Source organism: Entelurus aequoreus, linkage group LG13, assembly GCF_033978785.1.
Source record: "Entelurus aequoreus isolate RoL-2023_Sb linkage group LG13, RoL_Eaeq_v1.1, whole genome shotgun sequence".
In the NCBI taxonomy this organism is placed as follows: Eukaryota; Metazoa; Chordata; class Actinopteri; order Syngnathiformes; family Syngnathidae; genus Entelurus; species Entelurus aequoreus.
Window position 1 is genome coordinate 48,739,784 of NC_084743.1, and position 18,181 is coordinate 48,757,964.

The following is an 18,181-nucleotide window of genomic DNA, read 5'->3' on the forward strand; positions in this document are numbered from 1 at the left end:
TATCGTCAATATTACACTCAGCTTTACACTGGTACTCTTTTAAGTATTCTGGAGCCTTTTTCTCTCTTATAGGATACCTCCTTTCTCCCTGTTCTCTCTGAGTACTACCTGTCTGGGGTAGCTTTGCCTCAGCAGTCTCCTCAACACTAGACTCTTTACTCTCATTAGGCTGTCCCTGACCCTGCTTGACTACCTTTGGCCGTGCATCTTCATAATTCTCAATCTCACTCCCCATATCACAATATGTCTGAGTCTGGCTATCTGCACTACCTTTGGTGATGAATTTTACCAGCCTATGTTTTAGGACTTTTCCAGTGTCAGGATAATACACATTATATGCTGGGCTATACTTGTCATAGCCTACAAATACTCCTTTTTCGCATCTAGAATCCAGCTTCTTTTTATCCTGCTTATACACGTAGCATTCGGAACCAAATATCTCCATGTTAGATAAGTTAGGTGTTTTTCCTGTGAAAACACAATAAGGTGTCTGCTCTAGACGCTTACTGTAACACCTGTTGCGGATTTGAGCTGCTGTCTGTACAGCATATGTCCATAATTGCTTTGGGAGGTTACTCTCCAATAGCATGCATCGTGCCATTTCAAATAAGGTTCTCCAACCTCTTTCGGCGGTTCCATTCTGATGAGGTGAGTAGGGTGCACTCGTCTCGTGCCTTACCCCGTTACTCCTCAGTAAAGACTGGAACTCCTGCCCGGTAAACTCTGTACCGTTATCAGACCTTATGCACTTTATCTTTCCATATGGAGCTACATCTGCTATGAATTTCTCTGTAGCTTTTGATGTGTCACTCTTCGCTTTGATAAAGTATGGAAAAATCATCCCGCTGTAATCATCAGTAAATGCTATTGCATATCTGTATCCATCTTTATCTGTTGGCTCTATGGGACCGCATAAGTCTGTGTGTACTAGTTCTAGTACAGCTGTAGCTTTAGCATCTGCCTGTCTGTTTCTACTTTGGGTAAACTTTCCCTGTGTACATATTTCACAGTTTTGATTGGACTTGTCATGTTTCCCTTTAATCGACATCCCTTCAACTACCTTTTCTAATCTTGCAATATCATCAAAATTACAATGACCAAGTATCTTATGCCATGTTTGAATGTCATGACACCCGTACACTTCATCAACATGATCTTCTACTGTGATAAGGTAATACAGCCTACCATACACATCCATTTTGAACTTGGTACCATCCTTGTGGACCAGCCAGTTATCACCGTCCTTGAAGCGTAGCTCCGCTCCGTTGGCTGTCGCTGATTTCACTGAAAAAATATTTTGTGGAAATGATGGGATGTAAAGTGCTTGTTTGAGCCTTGTTTTGACTCGTCGTCCCTCGCTGTCCAGCAAGTAGACTTCGGCGTCTCCCCTCATCTTCGCCATCCCGCTCACCTTGGTTCCATCGGCAAGCTCAATCATGTGGTCCTCAGGCCTGAAGCTCTTGTCGACTGTCTTGAACTTTCTGGCGTCGTTGATCAGGTGGGTCGTGGCGCCACAGTCGACCATGAGACCCTTCTTGCTTCTTATTTGTGGAGGACAGTCACTCAATTTGAAGAAACAGAAAGATGTAGGTTCTGCCTCCCCATCAGCTTTCTTTATATGGTCACGGCCTCGTCCTCGACCGCGTCCCCTTCCCCGATGTGGTGTATCCCATTTTCGATACTCTCTTCTCGTCTGGGATTCGTCAGGGCATGTCCTGGCCATGTGTCCCTTTTTCCCACATGTGTAACACTCGACATCAGCTAGATCCATTTTCTTTCCTCTTCCTCTTCCATGTAATCTTGCTGCCCCGCTAGCCTTCATCACATTGTCTTCTTCTGCATTCACGTCGTTCTTCCCATATTTTTCTGTACTCTCATAACTTCGCAGTTTCGTTTTAAACTCGCCAAACGTTACAGTGTCATTTGTTTGGGTAATGTGCACGACGAATGGCTTATATGAGTCAGGTAGCCCCTTTACTACCATGGCTATCTGAAGCCCATCACTTATCTGTTCGTCTGCTCTTCTTAATGACGTGAAAATAGTCTCTGCTCTAATAATATAGTCCGTGACAGTTTCATTACTAGCCTTATGGAGCGAGGAAAGTTCACAATACAAACTCACAACACGAGGTTTGTCTTTTCCCGCGTAATACTCGCGAAGAATCTCCAGTGCTGCTCTTCCATCACGTTTCGCGTCCCTCATTATCAACGACAAACTCTTATTGTCTAGACACTGCACTAGCTCTGCATATGCCTCACCGTTCTTTGCCTCATCTTCCGCGAGAGCTTCTTCGTCTTCCTCATCTATGTGTGGGTATTCCAGGATAACTCCTCCGAGACCACGTAACTCCATGTGTGCGAGGAACCTCGTTTCCCAGAGTTCATAATTTTTCTCGTCACCGTCGAATAAAAGTCTAAACCATCTTTGGCCTGAATGACTGGGCCCATAACCTGTAGCATTACTCATTTCTGCAGCAGTCTATCGTTATAACAGTCACCAATGTGGTTACCTAGCACTTTATATTCACGGGAGGAAATAAACAAACCACCATTACTTCTTTTGGTCCAGGAACTCACTGAGCCGTTTTATTCTGCGCATGCTCACAACATACCATTTCAGTGCACGCAGGCACATGACGTCACTGCGTAAGATATTCAACATGGCTTTGCTATTTATATTATTAAATGCGCTTAACAATTACATATTACAAACTGTTGTATATACTAATTCATAGATGTTATTTTATTATATAAAAAGGTCAGTAAATGATTTTATATAATTGTAAATGCTTTGAAGTGGGAAAGGGGTAGGATTAAATAAGCTTTGCTTCTTCCTACTCCTTTTCGGGCATGATGTAAATGAAATGATATGAAATTGTGTGATGTATTATGATGTAAATGTGTTCATGTTCGAAATAAACTAAAAGAAAGAAAGAAAAGAAAGAAAATGAGAGTCGAGCACGTGAAATGGACATTCACAGTGACTTTTATCTCCACGACAATACATTGGTGAAGCACTTTAGCTTCGGAGCTAACGTGATAGCATCGTGCTTAACTGCGGATAGAAACAAAAGAAATAAACCCCTGACTGGAAGGATAGACAGAAGATAAACAATACTACTATTACTTCTACTATCAGGAGACACCGAACCAAACCATGGACCTGTAACCACACGGTTAATGCTGTCCAGCCTGGCGAATCCTAGCAATGCTGTTGCTAACGACGCCATTGAAGCTAACTTAGCTACGGGACCTCTACAGAGTTATGCTAAAAACATTAGCTCTCCACCTACGCCAGCCCTCATCTGCTCATCACGACCCGTGCTCACCTGCGTTCCAGCGATCGACGGCGCGACGAAGGACTTCACCCGATCATCGGTGCGGTCGGCGGCTAACGTCGGATAGCGCGTCTGCTATCCAACTCAAAGTCCTCCTGGTTGTGTTGCTGTAGCCAGCCGCTAATACACCGATCCCACCTACAGCTTTCTTCTTTGCTGTCTTCATTGTTCATTAAACAAATTGCAAAGGATTCACCAACACGGATGTCCAGAATACTGCAATGGTGTCCTAATACTTCCGTTCAACCCGTGACGTCCCGCGCAAACGTCATCATACCGAGACGTTTTCAGCCGGATATTTCCCGGGAAATTTAAAATTGCACTTTATACGTTAACCCGGCCGTATTGGCATGTGTTGCAATGTTAAGATTTCATCATTGATATATAAACTATCAGACTGCGTGGTCGGTAGTAGTGGCTTTCAGTAGGCCTTTAAGAGGGGCTCTTTTATGACGGGAGTGTGTAAGAAGTTTAATGGCAGTTGACCCAAAAGCTGCCGTTGCTGCATTACTTATGAGAATCTCACCAACAGTCTTCTCTTTATTATATAAAGTACATATTTATTACATTTAATCACATTTGTCATTGCAAATGCAGATTACACACACGTTTATTCAACATAGTAGTCCCAGTAAAAGAAAGACTCTACTGACCAGCAAAGAATGAACAAGTCCAACACTCGTGTACGTGGCAAACTTGCTCGGTACTTCGATCTCTTTCCTGGTCCTGGCACTCTGGTCGTCTTTTGGAATGTCGTACCACCAATACAGCAAACGTAAGCTGACCGCTTTCATCACCTGCCGGGTTCCGACCACCGCCACCACTCCAACAAGGAAGCGGGCAATGCCCAGCGCCAGTGTGTGTGCGGTCAGTGCGGGTAAGGGTACAGGCAGCACCCCCCTGGGCTCAAAAGTCTCCCCTAACTGCTCGTTGAGCCAATACCCAACAGAGCATCCGGCCCCGGCTCCAAGGATGGTGGTGGTGTCCCCCCGCGTGGTGCTGTAGTGTTCCAGTTCTGGGTACGTGTAGCAGAGGAAGAAGGGTAACGCCAACGCCGCCATGGGAGAGACGCTGCTGGTGAGCTGGAACTGGTCGAATGATTCCCAGTACGGGTAAGTCAGAACCATCACGAGTGCTGAGATCAAAACACCACAGATAACATCCTGGAAAGGAAGTCAAATATTCATTGTAATTATGCTATTTTAATCAAATGATAAATGATAAATAATGATAAATGGGTTATACTTGTATAGCGCTTTTCTACCTTCAAGGTATTCAAAGCTCTTTGACAGTATTTCCACATTCACCCATTCACACACACATTCACACACTGATGACGGGAGCTGCCATGCAAGGCGCTACCAGCAGCCATCAGGAGCAAGGGTGAAGTGTCTTGCCCAAGGACACAACGGACATGACTAGGATGGTAGAAGGTGGGGATTGAACCTCAGTAACCAGCAACCCTCCGATTGCTGGCACGGCCACTCTACCAACTTCGCCACGCCGTCCCTGTGTGTTAACGCACAATTATTATTATTAAATTATTACTATTATTTATTTTTTATTGTGATTACTTATGGAGTTTATTGTGAATAAATTGTGAACAATATTGTCCAACTCTTAATTACCGATTCCGATACCAACCGATACCGATATATACAGTCATGAAATTAACACATTATTATGCCTAATTTTGTTGTGATGCCCCGCTGGATGCATTAAACAATGTAACAAGGTTTTCCAAAATAAATCAACTCAAGTTATGGAAAATAAATGCCAACATGGCACTGCCATATTTATTATTGAAGTCACAAAGTGCATTATTTTTTTTTAACATGCCTCAAAACAGCAGCTTGGAATTTGGGACATGCTCTCCCTGAGAGAGCATGAGGAGGTTGATGTTGTGTTACGGTGCGGATGTTTTCCCGAAATGTGTTTGTCATTCTTGTTTGGTGTGGGTTCACAGTGTGGCGCATATTTGTAACAGTGTTAAAGTTGTTTATACGGCTACCCTCAGTGTGACCTGTATGGCTGTTGACCAAGTATGCCTTGCATTCACTTGTGTGTGAAAAGCCGTAGACATTATGTGATTGGGCCGGCACGCAAAGGCAGTGCCTTTAAGGTTTATTGGCGCTCTGTACTTCTCCCTACGTCCGTGTACTACTCCGTACAGCGGCGTTTTAAAAAGTCATACATTTTAAGTTTTGAAACAGATACCGATAATTTCCGATAAAGCATTTATCAGACGATAATATCAGCAGTCCGATATTATCTGACATCTCTAGTTGCAAGGATTTCAAACAGAAAGTGAAAGCAGATTGGGGAAGTTCCTATGAAAACGCCGCATGTTACATGTTGACAGCCAATGAAGTCCCAGTTTTTAGTGGTTTTGCAACAAAACAATGATGAAACAAAGACGAGCGTCCATGCAGGGGCAAAAGGAGCCGAAAGTGAAAGCAAAGGCAGTTCAAAACTAAAGTGGCACACTTGATACAAAAGAGAAATCCTTCCTGGTAGTTTGTGGGACACTGACCTCATTTATTAAAGCAAAAATAAACATTGTTTTCATTTGAGCAAAAAGTGCTGCCAGTGACGTCAGAGCGATGACACCAGCTGACTTTCCAACTTTACTACTTCCTTTTGGAACAAAATCCTCGTATTGTTATTAAATATTCTTATCGTTAGGGATGATACTCGAAACCGGTTTTCCCGGTTGTTCGATAAGAAAAGAACCGAGTCCTCGGACTCGAATCCCTGTTTGAGAACCGGTACCCGTTATCGAGACCACTATAGTAAAGAAAAAGAGTTGGTTCTTTATTCGAATCGCTGGGAACGAATCCCGTCCCAACCAAAAATGCCCCTTGAGACATCACAAGAAATTACGTCACGTAGCTCAGTCATTAGGCGCAGATAGGGAAAGCAGAAAGCGCTCCAAGGTGTAATAAAGTTCAAAACAAAAGGTATAATCCAATGAATAACTTTACTGAGAGATTTGAGCAGGGTACAAACACATGAAGAACACTTTTACGACCAACCGGAAACATAGCAACCAGGCTAGCAACGCACCTCCTTTACGGCAGCTGTCGCAACGTTCTTAAAGCAACCGCAGCACATACATATATGACATCTCCCTTTTTTAACTTTTGTTTTTCTTTCCTTGTAAACAAAACAAAATCACACTGTATATGTGTTGTCTGTCTAATTATAAATAATGCAGACGAGGCGTGTTGGCTGAGTTCTTGACGTTTACTTTCACAGCGTGCTCATAACCTCATTCTTAGCTGCCGGGTGACGATATGCAACAACACTTTTCGGGGCTACCGCGCATGCTCGTCACTCCCGTTGCATGCTGGGTAGTGTAGTTGTTATATTCCCTAGCTCATAACATAACATCACATCTATCTATCTATCTACCCTATAAAGAAATAATGTTAACTCAATAAAGTGTATTTCTTTTTTAGCTTTAACTTTTAATTTTTTAGCATTGTAACCAGCTTTGCAAACAACGTTTCTCTTCATAGAATTTTCTTTCAATAAAGAAATAAAGTGCAAAAATGTCAAAGCATCATAACAAACAGTTATATCAAATAGCAGAAGAAGTGCACTTTTTGGAGAGCTGTATTTTAAGTTTTGTGCCCAAGGGACTGATTTTATTTAACACTATATTATTATTTATACACCTATAGTGATCACAGAGAGAGGTTGTTTTTGTGTTACTGTGTATATTTGTTTTTCTGAAAAATCCCACTTAATATACTTTGGGTAACAACAGTCAATATTTATTTTTATTTTTTTATTTTTTTAGGGGGGTAACAGTCAATATTTATTTATTTATTATATTTTATTTTTTTCTTACATAGTAAAAGTGAGCTTTTGTTAAACCAAATATTGTGTGTTTTTTTCCATATACAACAACCTATCTGGACTCGATAAGAGAATCGATAAGGAATCGGTTCGATAAGAGGATTCGATAATAGGCTCGAACTCGATAATTTCTTATCAAACATCATCCCTACGTAAGACAACCCGCGTCCCATATGTGACCATAGGATGAACAAATACACTACGGAACTAATACTATAGTGGCCATTAACGGTTAGATTCTACAGCTGTGTTGCCCAAAGAGTGGCACAGGGGCCGTCTGTGGTCCGTGACTCGTTTGTCATCGGCCTGAAGCACATTACAAAAAACAAAAATATAGAGAATATCATTTGCACCCCTGGTGGTGAAATCTATCAAAATTAGGGTGGTCCCAAAAAGGACGGATTTTTCGAATTGACTGTGTGTCGGTTTTAAAAGTGCTCCCCCTCTGGTCAACATATGAAATAACAAGTGTGTGTACAAATTTGAAGTACTCCCCCTCTGGCCAACATATGTAATAACAAGTGTGTGTAAGAAATTGAAATGCACCCCCATAGGCCAAAATTCATTAAAGAAAATATATATATATATTTATAGAGAGACATACTGTAATAACTTGAAGTAAATAATGAAGATTAAAAAACAATTACAAACAAAAAATTAAAAAAATTAAAATAACTAAAAGCTTACCTTTTTTATATTTGCATAGTATTTATATATTATTAATGTTGTAAATACAAATCTTTATATATCTAGAAAGGGTGGTCCTAAAGAAGTAGGCATTTTTCGGAGGTCTCACGAAGGTAACAAATACAAGAACGTGTGTGTGCGCGCGTGCGTGTTGAACGAGCTCACCAAAACAGAGTGCATGCCAGTGTAGAGACGGCTCAGACACACCATTGTCGACAGCGTCACCGCCATCAGCAGACCCAACTCAAACTGGAACTGACACACAAAAATGCACAAAAAAAGCGATCAATTTACGATGAAATGATTCAATCTGTCAGTTAATGTTCGGGTGCAGCTAGGGATGGGTACCTTTCACATTTGAACTGATACGGTACCTGGGAATTGATATCGGCACTCAACAATACCAATTTTCTGTACTTTTATGTGTTATATGTTATTTTATAAACAATTAACATGTATTACCACTGAGCTGCACAGCCCAGTTTTTATTTTGTTTTCTTACAATTCTGTGTATCATTTGCAAGTACTGTACAGCACTGTACTATATAGTGGACTTTGCATGCAGTTGCAATTCTAAGACAATAGATGCCAGTACTGTGGAGACTACAGTATGTTGCCTTAAACAGGAAGTAGGGCAGCACGGTAGGGTTCGATCCCCGGGCTCGGGGTCTTTCTGTGTGGAGTTGGCATGTTCTCCCCGCGACTGCGCGGGTTCCCTCCGGGTACTCCGGCTTCCTCCCACCTTCAAAAACATGCACCTGGGGATAGGTTGATTGGCAACCCTAAATTGGCCCTAGTGTGTGAATGTGAGTGTGAATGTTGTCTGTCTATCTGTGTTGGCCCTGTGATGAGGTGGCGACTTGTCCGAATGAAGCTGAGAAAGGCTCCAGCACCCCCCGCGACCCCGAAAGGGACAAGCGGTAGAAAATGGATGGATAGATGGCAGTACTGTATAGACTACAGTGTGTTGCCTTAAATAGGAAGTAGTCTTTGCCATTATTCCTTAGATGCACATGAGGGGTCATTTTGTTATTTTTCTAAATCTTTAAAAATAAATATATAATATTATATTCATATTCCAGGCATTCCTCATAAAACATTGTTGTGACAAGAGGCCATTTGCAATTTTTCATTAATTTTAAGAAATTGTCTTCCAAACAAGTTGGGTCAAAAATGACTCCAAGCAGTTCCTACGGAATGTTGTACAAACCTTTAATTCTTAGCAACTCTGACTGTCTACACTTACACATATGACGTCATCTCTCATGCAACTGCCCATCCAACTGGCAGGAGAGAAACGTGAGCAGTTGTGTTTGCTGGCCACGTTGCCACTCAATACCTCAATGAAAACGAGGGGAATTTCCACTTCGTTGACTGTCCTTGGAATTGACGATAGGATTTCTTGTTTTCAGTTGTTTTTTTCACTACGATAAGGAGGAACCATACTTGCCGAGGCACACTCTCCTGGCGTTGGAGTATAAATATTTAGGGTTTTGGCACCAACCGCTAGACTAGATCTGACCGATCTAAGTCTATGAGCATGAACTGATAAAGCCTACTTGGATGAGAGGTGAAAAGTCTTCTAAGACAAACCAAACAGTCCAGTTGCGATCGATTGAATATCCTGAGAATACAGGAGAGTCACATGACTAGTTGTGTTTGGTGGCCATGTTGGTAGAAGGTGCAGTTGACTACAACCTGTATAATGCACCTGCCGTGGTTTTTACAACTATAATTACCGTATTTTCCGGATTATAAGGCGCACTGCCAATGAGTGGGTCTAGTCAGGTCTATTTTCATACCAAAGGCGCACCGATTATAGGACGCATTAAAGGAGTCATATTATTTTTTTTTTTTCTAAATTGAAAACACTTCCTGTGGTCTACATAACATGTAATGGTGGTTCTTTGGTCAAAATGTTGCATAGATTATGTTTTACAGATCATCTTCAAGCTGCTTTCTGACAGTTGCTTCAGAATGCGCTGTTTTGTGGGCGGTCTTATTTACGTGGCTCACCTTCGGCAGCGTCTTCTCCCCGTCATCTTTGTTGTAGCGGTGTAGCGTGCAAGGACGGATGGAGCTAACTGTTTTAATAACATTCAGACTTTACTTAAATCAATAACGGAGCAGCATCTCCTCATCCGGAAACAACAACAAGGCCGGAAATGTGTCCTGTGAAAAACCGTCCGACTGGAACTCTCTAATAACTAAAGTTCCTTACTATACTATAAGTCGCAGTTTTTTTCATAGTTTGGTCGGGGGTGCGACTTATACTCAGGAGCGACTTATGTGTGAAATTAACACCGTATAATATCAAATAGTATTATTTATCTCATTCACGTAAGAGACTAGACATATAAGATTTCATCGGATTTAGCGATTAGCATTGACAGATTGTTTGGTAAACGTATGGCATGTTGTATATGTTATAGTTATTTGAATGACTCTTGCCATGATGTGTTACGTTAACATACGAGGCACGTTCTCAGTTGGTTATTTATGCGTCATATAACGTACACTTATTCAGCCTGTTGTTCACTATTCTTTCTTTATTTTAAATTGCCTTTCAAATGTCTATTCTTGGTGTTGGGTTTTATCAAATACATTTCCCCCAAAAATGCGACTTATACTCCAGTGCTACTTATATATGTTTTTTTCCTTCTTTATTATGCATTTTCGGCCGGTACGACTTATACTCCGGAGCGACTTATACTCCGAAAAATACGGTAAGTAAGAACTTTACACTACTTTATATCAGGAATGGCAACAGCGGAGGATGAATGTCACATAACAAGATAAAGAAAAAGAAGAAGCTTATCGACTACGGTGTCGGCACGGACTACAAAGGCGGACACGCGCAAATTTTCAGGACTTATGCAGATCTCAAATACAGATCAGCAGGTATGCAAATGGCCTCAGGTCACAAACATGTTTTATGAGGAATACCTGGAATATGAAAATATTACAACTCTTTGTTTGAAAGATTTTGAAGAATAACTATCCAGCTTATTGCAAAACGCATTGATTTTAATCGGGGTGGTAATTGAAAGAGTGTAAGTCTTGGTAGGTTGTGCATCCAAGGGTTGATTTCAATGTGCCAATCTTTTTTTTTGTTGGGCCCTACAATGTGTTTATACTATAAGTATAAGCCAATGAAGATTGGATAATATGGGGGTAATATGGGCTGTTCTGGGTGCACCGGTCAAAAGTCTGGCAGCCGCATTTTGTACAGTCTGAAGTCTCTTTAGCGTTGACTTGTTGAAAAGAGTGAAAAGAGAATTGCAATAGTCAATACGAGATGAAACGCGTGAATGATCATTTCAAGATCCAATTTTGACAAAAAATTTCTCACTTAAAGGCCTACTGAAATTAGATCATTTTGCGATATTGCCATATTTTTGCTGAAAGGATTTAGTAGAGAACATCGACGATAAAGTTCGCAACTTTTGGTCGCTGATAAAAAAAGCCTTGCCTGTACCGGAAGTAGCGTGACGTCACAGGTTGAAGATCTCCTCACATCTGCACATTGTTTTCAATCATGGACGCCAGCAGCGGGAGCGATTCGGACTGAGAAAGCGACGATTACCCCATTAATTTGAGCGAGAATGAAAGATTTGTGGATGAGGAAAGGGAAAGTGAAGGATTAGAGGGCAGTGGAAGCGATTCAGATAGGGAAGATGCTGTGAGAGGCGGGTGGGACCTGATATTCAGCTGGGAATGACTAAAACAGTAAATAAACACAAGACATATTTATACTCTATTAGCCACAACACAACCAGGCTCATATTTAATATGCCACAAATTAATCGTGCATAACAAACACCTCCCCCCTCCCGTCCATATAACCCACCAATACAAATCAAACACCCGCACAACACACTCAATCCCACAGCCCAAAGTACCGTTCACTTCCGCAAAGTTCATACAGCACATATATTTCCCCAAAGTTACGTACGTGACATGCACATAGCAGCACGCACGTACGGGCAAGCGATCAAATGTTTGGAAGCCAAAGCTGCGTACTCACGGTAGCGCTTCTGCTATCCAACTCAAAGTCCTCCTGGTTGTGTTGCTGTAGCCAGCCGCCAATACACCGATCCCACCTACAGCTTTCTTCTTTGCAGTCTTCATTGTCCATTAAACAAATTGCAAAAGATTCACCAACACAGATGTCCAGAATACTGTGGAATTTTGCGATGAAAACAGAGCTGTTTGTATTGGGACACAATGGTGTCCCAATACTTCCGCTCAATCCGTGACGTCACGCGCAATCGTCATCATTTTGAGATGTTTTCAGCCGGATATTTCCCGGGAAATTTAAAATTGCACTTTATAAGTTAACCCGGCCGTATTGGCATGTGTTGCAATGTTAAGATTTCATCATTGATATACAAACTATCAGACTGTGTTGTCGGTAGTAGTGGGTTTCAGTAGGCCATTAAGAAATATTTTTGAGATGATAAACACCGTTTTTGGTCAGTTGATGGCAGTGACCCTCCAAAGACATGGACTGATCGAACACAACCGCAAGGTTTCTGAGGCTGCTTTTAACAGATGCACCCAGAGAACCAAGGGAGTTCTTAATCAGGGGGATCTTTATATCGGGAGAAATGATCAGGGTTTCCGTTTTGTAGTTTTCATTACCAAGCCTGGAGGTGTTGGAATCGGCATGTAAAATTGCTAATGGTAATCTTTAGCATGTCAATGGCAAATCCAGTGTAAATTAGCATCAAACGAGCGCATTTAGAAAAAACGGAGCCTTACTGTACTTTTGAGTGCCACCTTCTTGCTTTGATAGAATTGGAAAATTGTGACATTACCTCGAAGAGGCAGGCTGACCGAGTTGGGCCTGACTGCTTGTTTCCCGGCAAAGTGCTTGAGTCGGTGCAGAGTCTTCAAACGGATGTGACGCCACACGCAACAAATGTATTGAAATATGTAGTACTGACGGTCTGTTCCAAACCAAAGTACCAAATGTGGTACTCATCCCTAGTGGCAGGTGTCTCATCCTGCCATTATTTTCTTTTCCAAAGCCTTCCTTCATCTGCCCTTTTAAGAGGTGACGTACGAGTCCTGTCTTAAGCAGAAAGATGATCTTTCCCCCTCCTTACATGGTTTTGTTCCTCGTCCACTACAATACCAGTCAGAATAGAAGCTTTATTCAACTCCTCTTTCACTTCTCTGCCTTGTTTTTTCCTGGGTCTTTTCCTGTTCTTGGCAGCTGGAAGTCTATTCACTGGTAGTTCATAAAGAGTAGCTTTTTTTTTTTTTGTTGAATAGCCACAAAGGATGACGGGAACAGGAGGGGGTCGCTTTGTGATTGACTGCCGTGACCTCTGACCAACTCGGGGAACCTTGAAGGTTGCCCTGAGGCCTTTTAACCATTCAGAACCCTTGGCAACATTGCATGCCCTGCAGGAATCTATGCCAAAGTTACCTGTGCTACAGTATATGTTAGTCTTTGAAGAGAAAAGCCATCACACCAGAATGTGATCCGCAAATCATTTAAAATGCTCTCCTTTCAAATTGTGACGTAGATTGTTTTATTGACTTAGCGACAGGGAGAGAAAGAGGCGGGACTGACAGTCATGGACTCCGTCGAGTCCGTCAGGGGAACCATAAAGCAGCTCGACGGGTGTTGCTGATGGAGACTGACGATGATTGCTGGCCCCGCCCCTCCTCGGCCATTGTCCAACAGCTCAGTTAGGGCTGTTGATGGACAGTATGGCCTAAAACAATAAAAGAACACATTGTGGAATTGTCTTACACTCAGTAGATCACCAGCAACACGCCCACTAATAGCACACGCAATTTTAACATTGCATGACAATTTACTAAGTTCCCAAATAACAAGTGCTAGACAGCGTGTACAAATTATAAAATTGCATGTGCTACTAATGGACGTGTTGTGTGTGATCTACTAACATCGCGTGTAAAATTGATAACAAGTGCAAAAGTGGTGCAGACCGCCTTATTTAAATGAGGTTTTAGCGTGTACTACCGGCCGTCACCATGAAGACATTTAATGCGAATCTGGCATCATGCTTTAACCTGTGGTTTTCGGCCATGTTGTTGAACATGCGGCACACAACTATAATCCTTTTCTGCAATATAGAAACGCAATCTAGACCAGTGTTTTTCAACCACACTAGTGTGCCGTGAGATACAGTCTGGTGTGCCATGGGAGATTATCTAGTTTCACCTATTTGGGGTAAAAATATTTTTTGCAAACCAGTAATTATAGTCTGCAAATTATGTGTTGTTGTTGAGTGTCGGTGCTCTCTAGAGCTTGGCAGAATAACCGTGTAATACTCTTCCATATCAGTAGGTGGCAGCCGGTAGCTAATTGCTTTGTAGATGTCGGGAACAGGGGGAGGCAGTGTGCAGGTAAAAAGGTGTCTATTGCTTTAACCAAAAATAAACAAAAGGTAAGTGCCCCTAAGAAAGGGCATTGAAGCTTAGGGATGGCTATGCAGAACGAAAGTAAAACTGAACTGGCTACAAAGTAAACAAAAACAGAATGCTGGACGACAGCAAAGACTTACTGTGTCCACAATGTACATCCGAACATGACATGACAATCAACAATGCCCCCACAAAGAAGGATAAAAACAACTGAAATATTCTTGATTGCTAAAACAAAGTAGATACGGGAAATATCGCTCAAAGGAAGACATGAAACTGCTACAGGAAAATACCAAAAAAAGATAGGAGCGCAAGACAAGAACTAAAACACTACACACAGGAAAACAGCAAAAAACTCAAAATAAGTCATGGCGTGATGTGACAGGTCGTGACAGTACACCTACTTTGAGACAAGAGCTATAGTGATGCATGGTTGGTTATGGTTTAAATTCATATCCAACAATTGCGACAACGACTTTTTACTGTCAACTGAGTTTCGTTTTTTAATGATTTCTGCTGGTGGTGTGCCTCTGAATTTTTTCAACGCAAAAAATGTGCCTTGGCTCAAAAAAGGTTGGAAAACACTGATCTAGACAACAAAACGACCGATGTTTTTGCCACAACACTGGCAATGACTGCAATAGCGCGTTGGAATGATGCAAACAGAAGAAAATGCATGTCGCAAAAAGTTGTTAGTAAAACATCTCCTATATGACAAAAATAATGCCATAAAATGCCAGTCAATACCAAAACTATGTATTTTGTCTCCAAATCAGCCCTAAATTATTCATTAACTCAAAGATTGAATTGCTTGGCAGATGATACGTCTAATATTTTCATTTGGTGAGAGCTGACACTGACACGGAAGATTGTCTTTCTCCAACTGATCACCTTCTTTTGACCGCGTCGCAGCCATTTGTGCGTAACTGTGCCAGTTTGCACGTACATTCCGAATGTGATGAAAGGTCCTGACGTTGAGCAACTCAAACCTAACTTTTTGCTTTTTGACGACGTTCATTCAATGTTGGGTACTGACGTTGATTTGACCATTGAATTTTGGTCATTTTCCAACCAATATTGTACAGCACAAATACGTTGAAACAACATATTTTTTAATAATATTTATTCAATGTCAGGTTGTGACGTTGAGTTCCATCCATCCATTTTCTACCGCTTGTCCCTGTTAAGGTCGCGGGGGGTGCTGGAGCCTATTTCAGCTGCATATGTTGATTTGACCATTGACATTTGGTGATATCCCAACCAACGTTGATCCAATGTTAGACATCAATGTTGTCTCAATTTACAAATACAACTATTTTGCAACTTTGGTTCAAAGTCAGTTTAAAAATACATGTACCGTATTTTCCGGACTATAAGGCGCACTTAAAATCCTTTTTTTCCCTCAAAACTAGACCGGTGCGCCTAATGTACGGAATAATTCTGGTTTTGCTTACCGTCCTCGAAGCAATTTTTTTTGGTACGTGGTGTAATGATAAGTGGGACCAGTAGATGGCAGTCAAACATAAGCGATACATGTAGACTGCAATATGATGGCGATATGGCTCAAGTAAACAACGACAACATTTTATATAAAACATGTTTGTGACCTGAGGCCATCTGCATTTTCATTTATTTTTTTCATTATATGAAGGAATTGCAGTTTTTGCATCACGATCCACTCTTCCACAAGTGGGGTCAAAAATGACCCCAAGCAGTTCCGATGGAATCTTCTATGAACCTTTGACTGTCAATACTTGTCCCACTTACACATCTGATTTCAGCAGGCTCACCACCCAGGAAGGAGAATTGATCTGATCCACTAAAGACCGTAAGCTAATGAATGAATTCCAAATACTGTAAAAATTGAAACTTTTTATATTCTTATGACCTGTGTTTCCGGACTACAAGGCGCACTTAAAATCCTTTCATTTTCTCAAAACTCGACAGTGCGCCTTATAACCCGGTGCACCTAATGTACGGAATAATTTTGGTTGTGCTTACCAACCTCGAAGCTATTTTATTTGGTATATGGTGAAATGATAATTGTGACCAGTAGATGGCAGTCACACATAAGAGATACGTGTAGACTGCACTATAACTTAAGTAAACACCAACATTTTACATGCTCCATTGAAAATATAGAAAATTAGACACGGCGCTCAAAAATCTATGAAAATGTTTTAGTACAACTTTGGTAAGCTATGAAGCCGCACCGCTCGATGTGCTTCAACATATGAGTATTATTATGGTGTGTGTACAAGGTAAGAAATTATCTGGCGTTCTGTTTCGCAATATTATGCAAAATAAACTTTTCTTACCTTCTGCTGATCTGTATTTGGGATCTGCATAAATCCTGAAAAATTGCGCGTATCCGCCTTTGTAGTCCGCAGTGAGGCCGTGGTCAATAAACTTCTTCTTTTTCTCCATCTTCTTGTTACGGGACAGTCATCCCCCGCTGTTGCCATTTCTAACATAAAGTAGTGTAAAGTTCTTACTTACATCTGTCAGTAAACTCGCCATGAAAGCGCTAAAACATACCGGTGTAGTGAGTTTACCTTATTCACCCAAGGAACTTTAGTTATTAAAGAGTTCCGGTCGGACGTTTTTTCACGGGACACATTTACGGTGCTGTTGTTGTTTCCGGCTGAGAAGATGCTGCTCCGTTATTGATTTAAGTAAAGTCTGAATGTCATTAAAACAGTTAGCTCCATCTTTTGACACTTCTTCCACACCCGTCCTTGCACCCTACACCGCTACTAAAAAGATGACGGGGAGAAGATGCTGCCGAAGGTGAGCCACGTAAATAAGACCGCCCACAAAACGGCGCATCCGGAAGCGACTGTCAGAAAGCGGCTTGAAGATGATCTGTAAAACATAATCTATGCAACTTTTTGACCAAAGAACCACCATTACATGTTATGTAGACTACAAGGAAGTGTTTTCAGTTTAGAAAAAAATAATAATAATTTGACTCCTTTAATGCGCCTTTTGTATGAAAAAAGATAGAAAATAGCCCATTCATCGGCAGGGCACTATATGGTCCGAAAAATATAAAATACGTAAAATACGGTATGTATAATCAACGTTGTATCAATGTCTTCTGCCTGCTGGGTAGCCTGTGTTATTCAGACTGCACGTGTTTTAGTACACGCAAACCTTAAGTAAATTACGCCCAAAGTGTCACAATTTAGCATAATAGTAGTAAATAAATCACAAATCACACTGTCCACTGGTGTCACCGTATTTAAATGACTGTGTGGAGGTTTGGGGAAATACAAATTCAAAATAAGTGGGTTTCACTGTATGATGATCGAATGAAAATATTATTTCATTATTCAATTCATATTTCTTACAGGACGCTGCTTTACCGCACGTTTCCTGGCAGGTGTCGGTGATGCTCACCTGGATCCTAGAGGGGGCGCTGAGCAACAACGTGAAGGAGATGGCGGTGGCGGCCATGGCGTGCGTGGAGGGCAGGCCGTACTCTGCATCCACACGCATCTCCAGCTTGACCACCGGCGGGGAGCAAGGACGGGGCAACTTCAGCACGTCCTTCATCACCTGGCCGATGTACATCACCAACTGCAAGGGAGGAAACACATCGATGATGCGACATCGGTGGGTACTCCTAAAACAATTATTTATAGGTCAAGGCTTACATAGCATCAGTGTTAACGACCTTCTTTATTGTTTATGAGGTTAAGAAATACCTGGAACCTCTGGTGTTAAACGTGTGGATTGTGGCTTCATGACATTAGTGAATGACCACACACTTGTCATACTATACTAAATTAGCCTTCAAAATAAAGCTCCGGTATCAAACTAAATGGCTTCCTTTAAGGCATGTATAGTGTTTATATTTGTGATAAATGTAAAGGCTATGTGTG

At 41.5% G+C, this 18,181-nt stretch overlaps 1 protein-coding gene across 3 annotated transcripts in view; it reads right to left on the bottom strand.

Annotated features, from left to right (window-relative positions):
* Positions 1–3,844: 3,844 nt before the first annotated feature.
* LOC133663883 (sphingosine-1-phosphate phosphatase 2-like) overlaps positions 3,845–18,181 on the bottom strand; it is a 56,028-nt gene continuing 41,691 nt past the window's right edge. For 2 of the 3 annotated variants that reach the window (XM_062068606.1, XM_062068604.1), the window contains exons 3-5: positions 17,697–17,876; positions 8,055–8,144; positions 3,845–4,501 (exon numbers count right to left, since the gene is read on the bottom strand). In XM_062068606.1, the coding sequence (XP_061924590.1) occupies positions 3,953–4,501; positions 8,055–8,144; positions 17,697–17,876 (819 nt within the window). In that variant the 3' untranslated portion in view covers positions 3,845–3,952. The remainder of the gene's footprint in view (positions 4,502–8,054; positions 8,145–17,696; positions 17,877–18,181) is intronic. The other variant, XM_062068605.1, reaches the window with a different exon arrangement.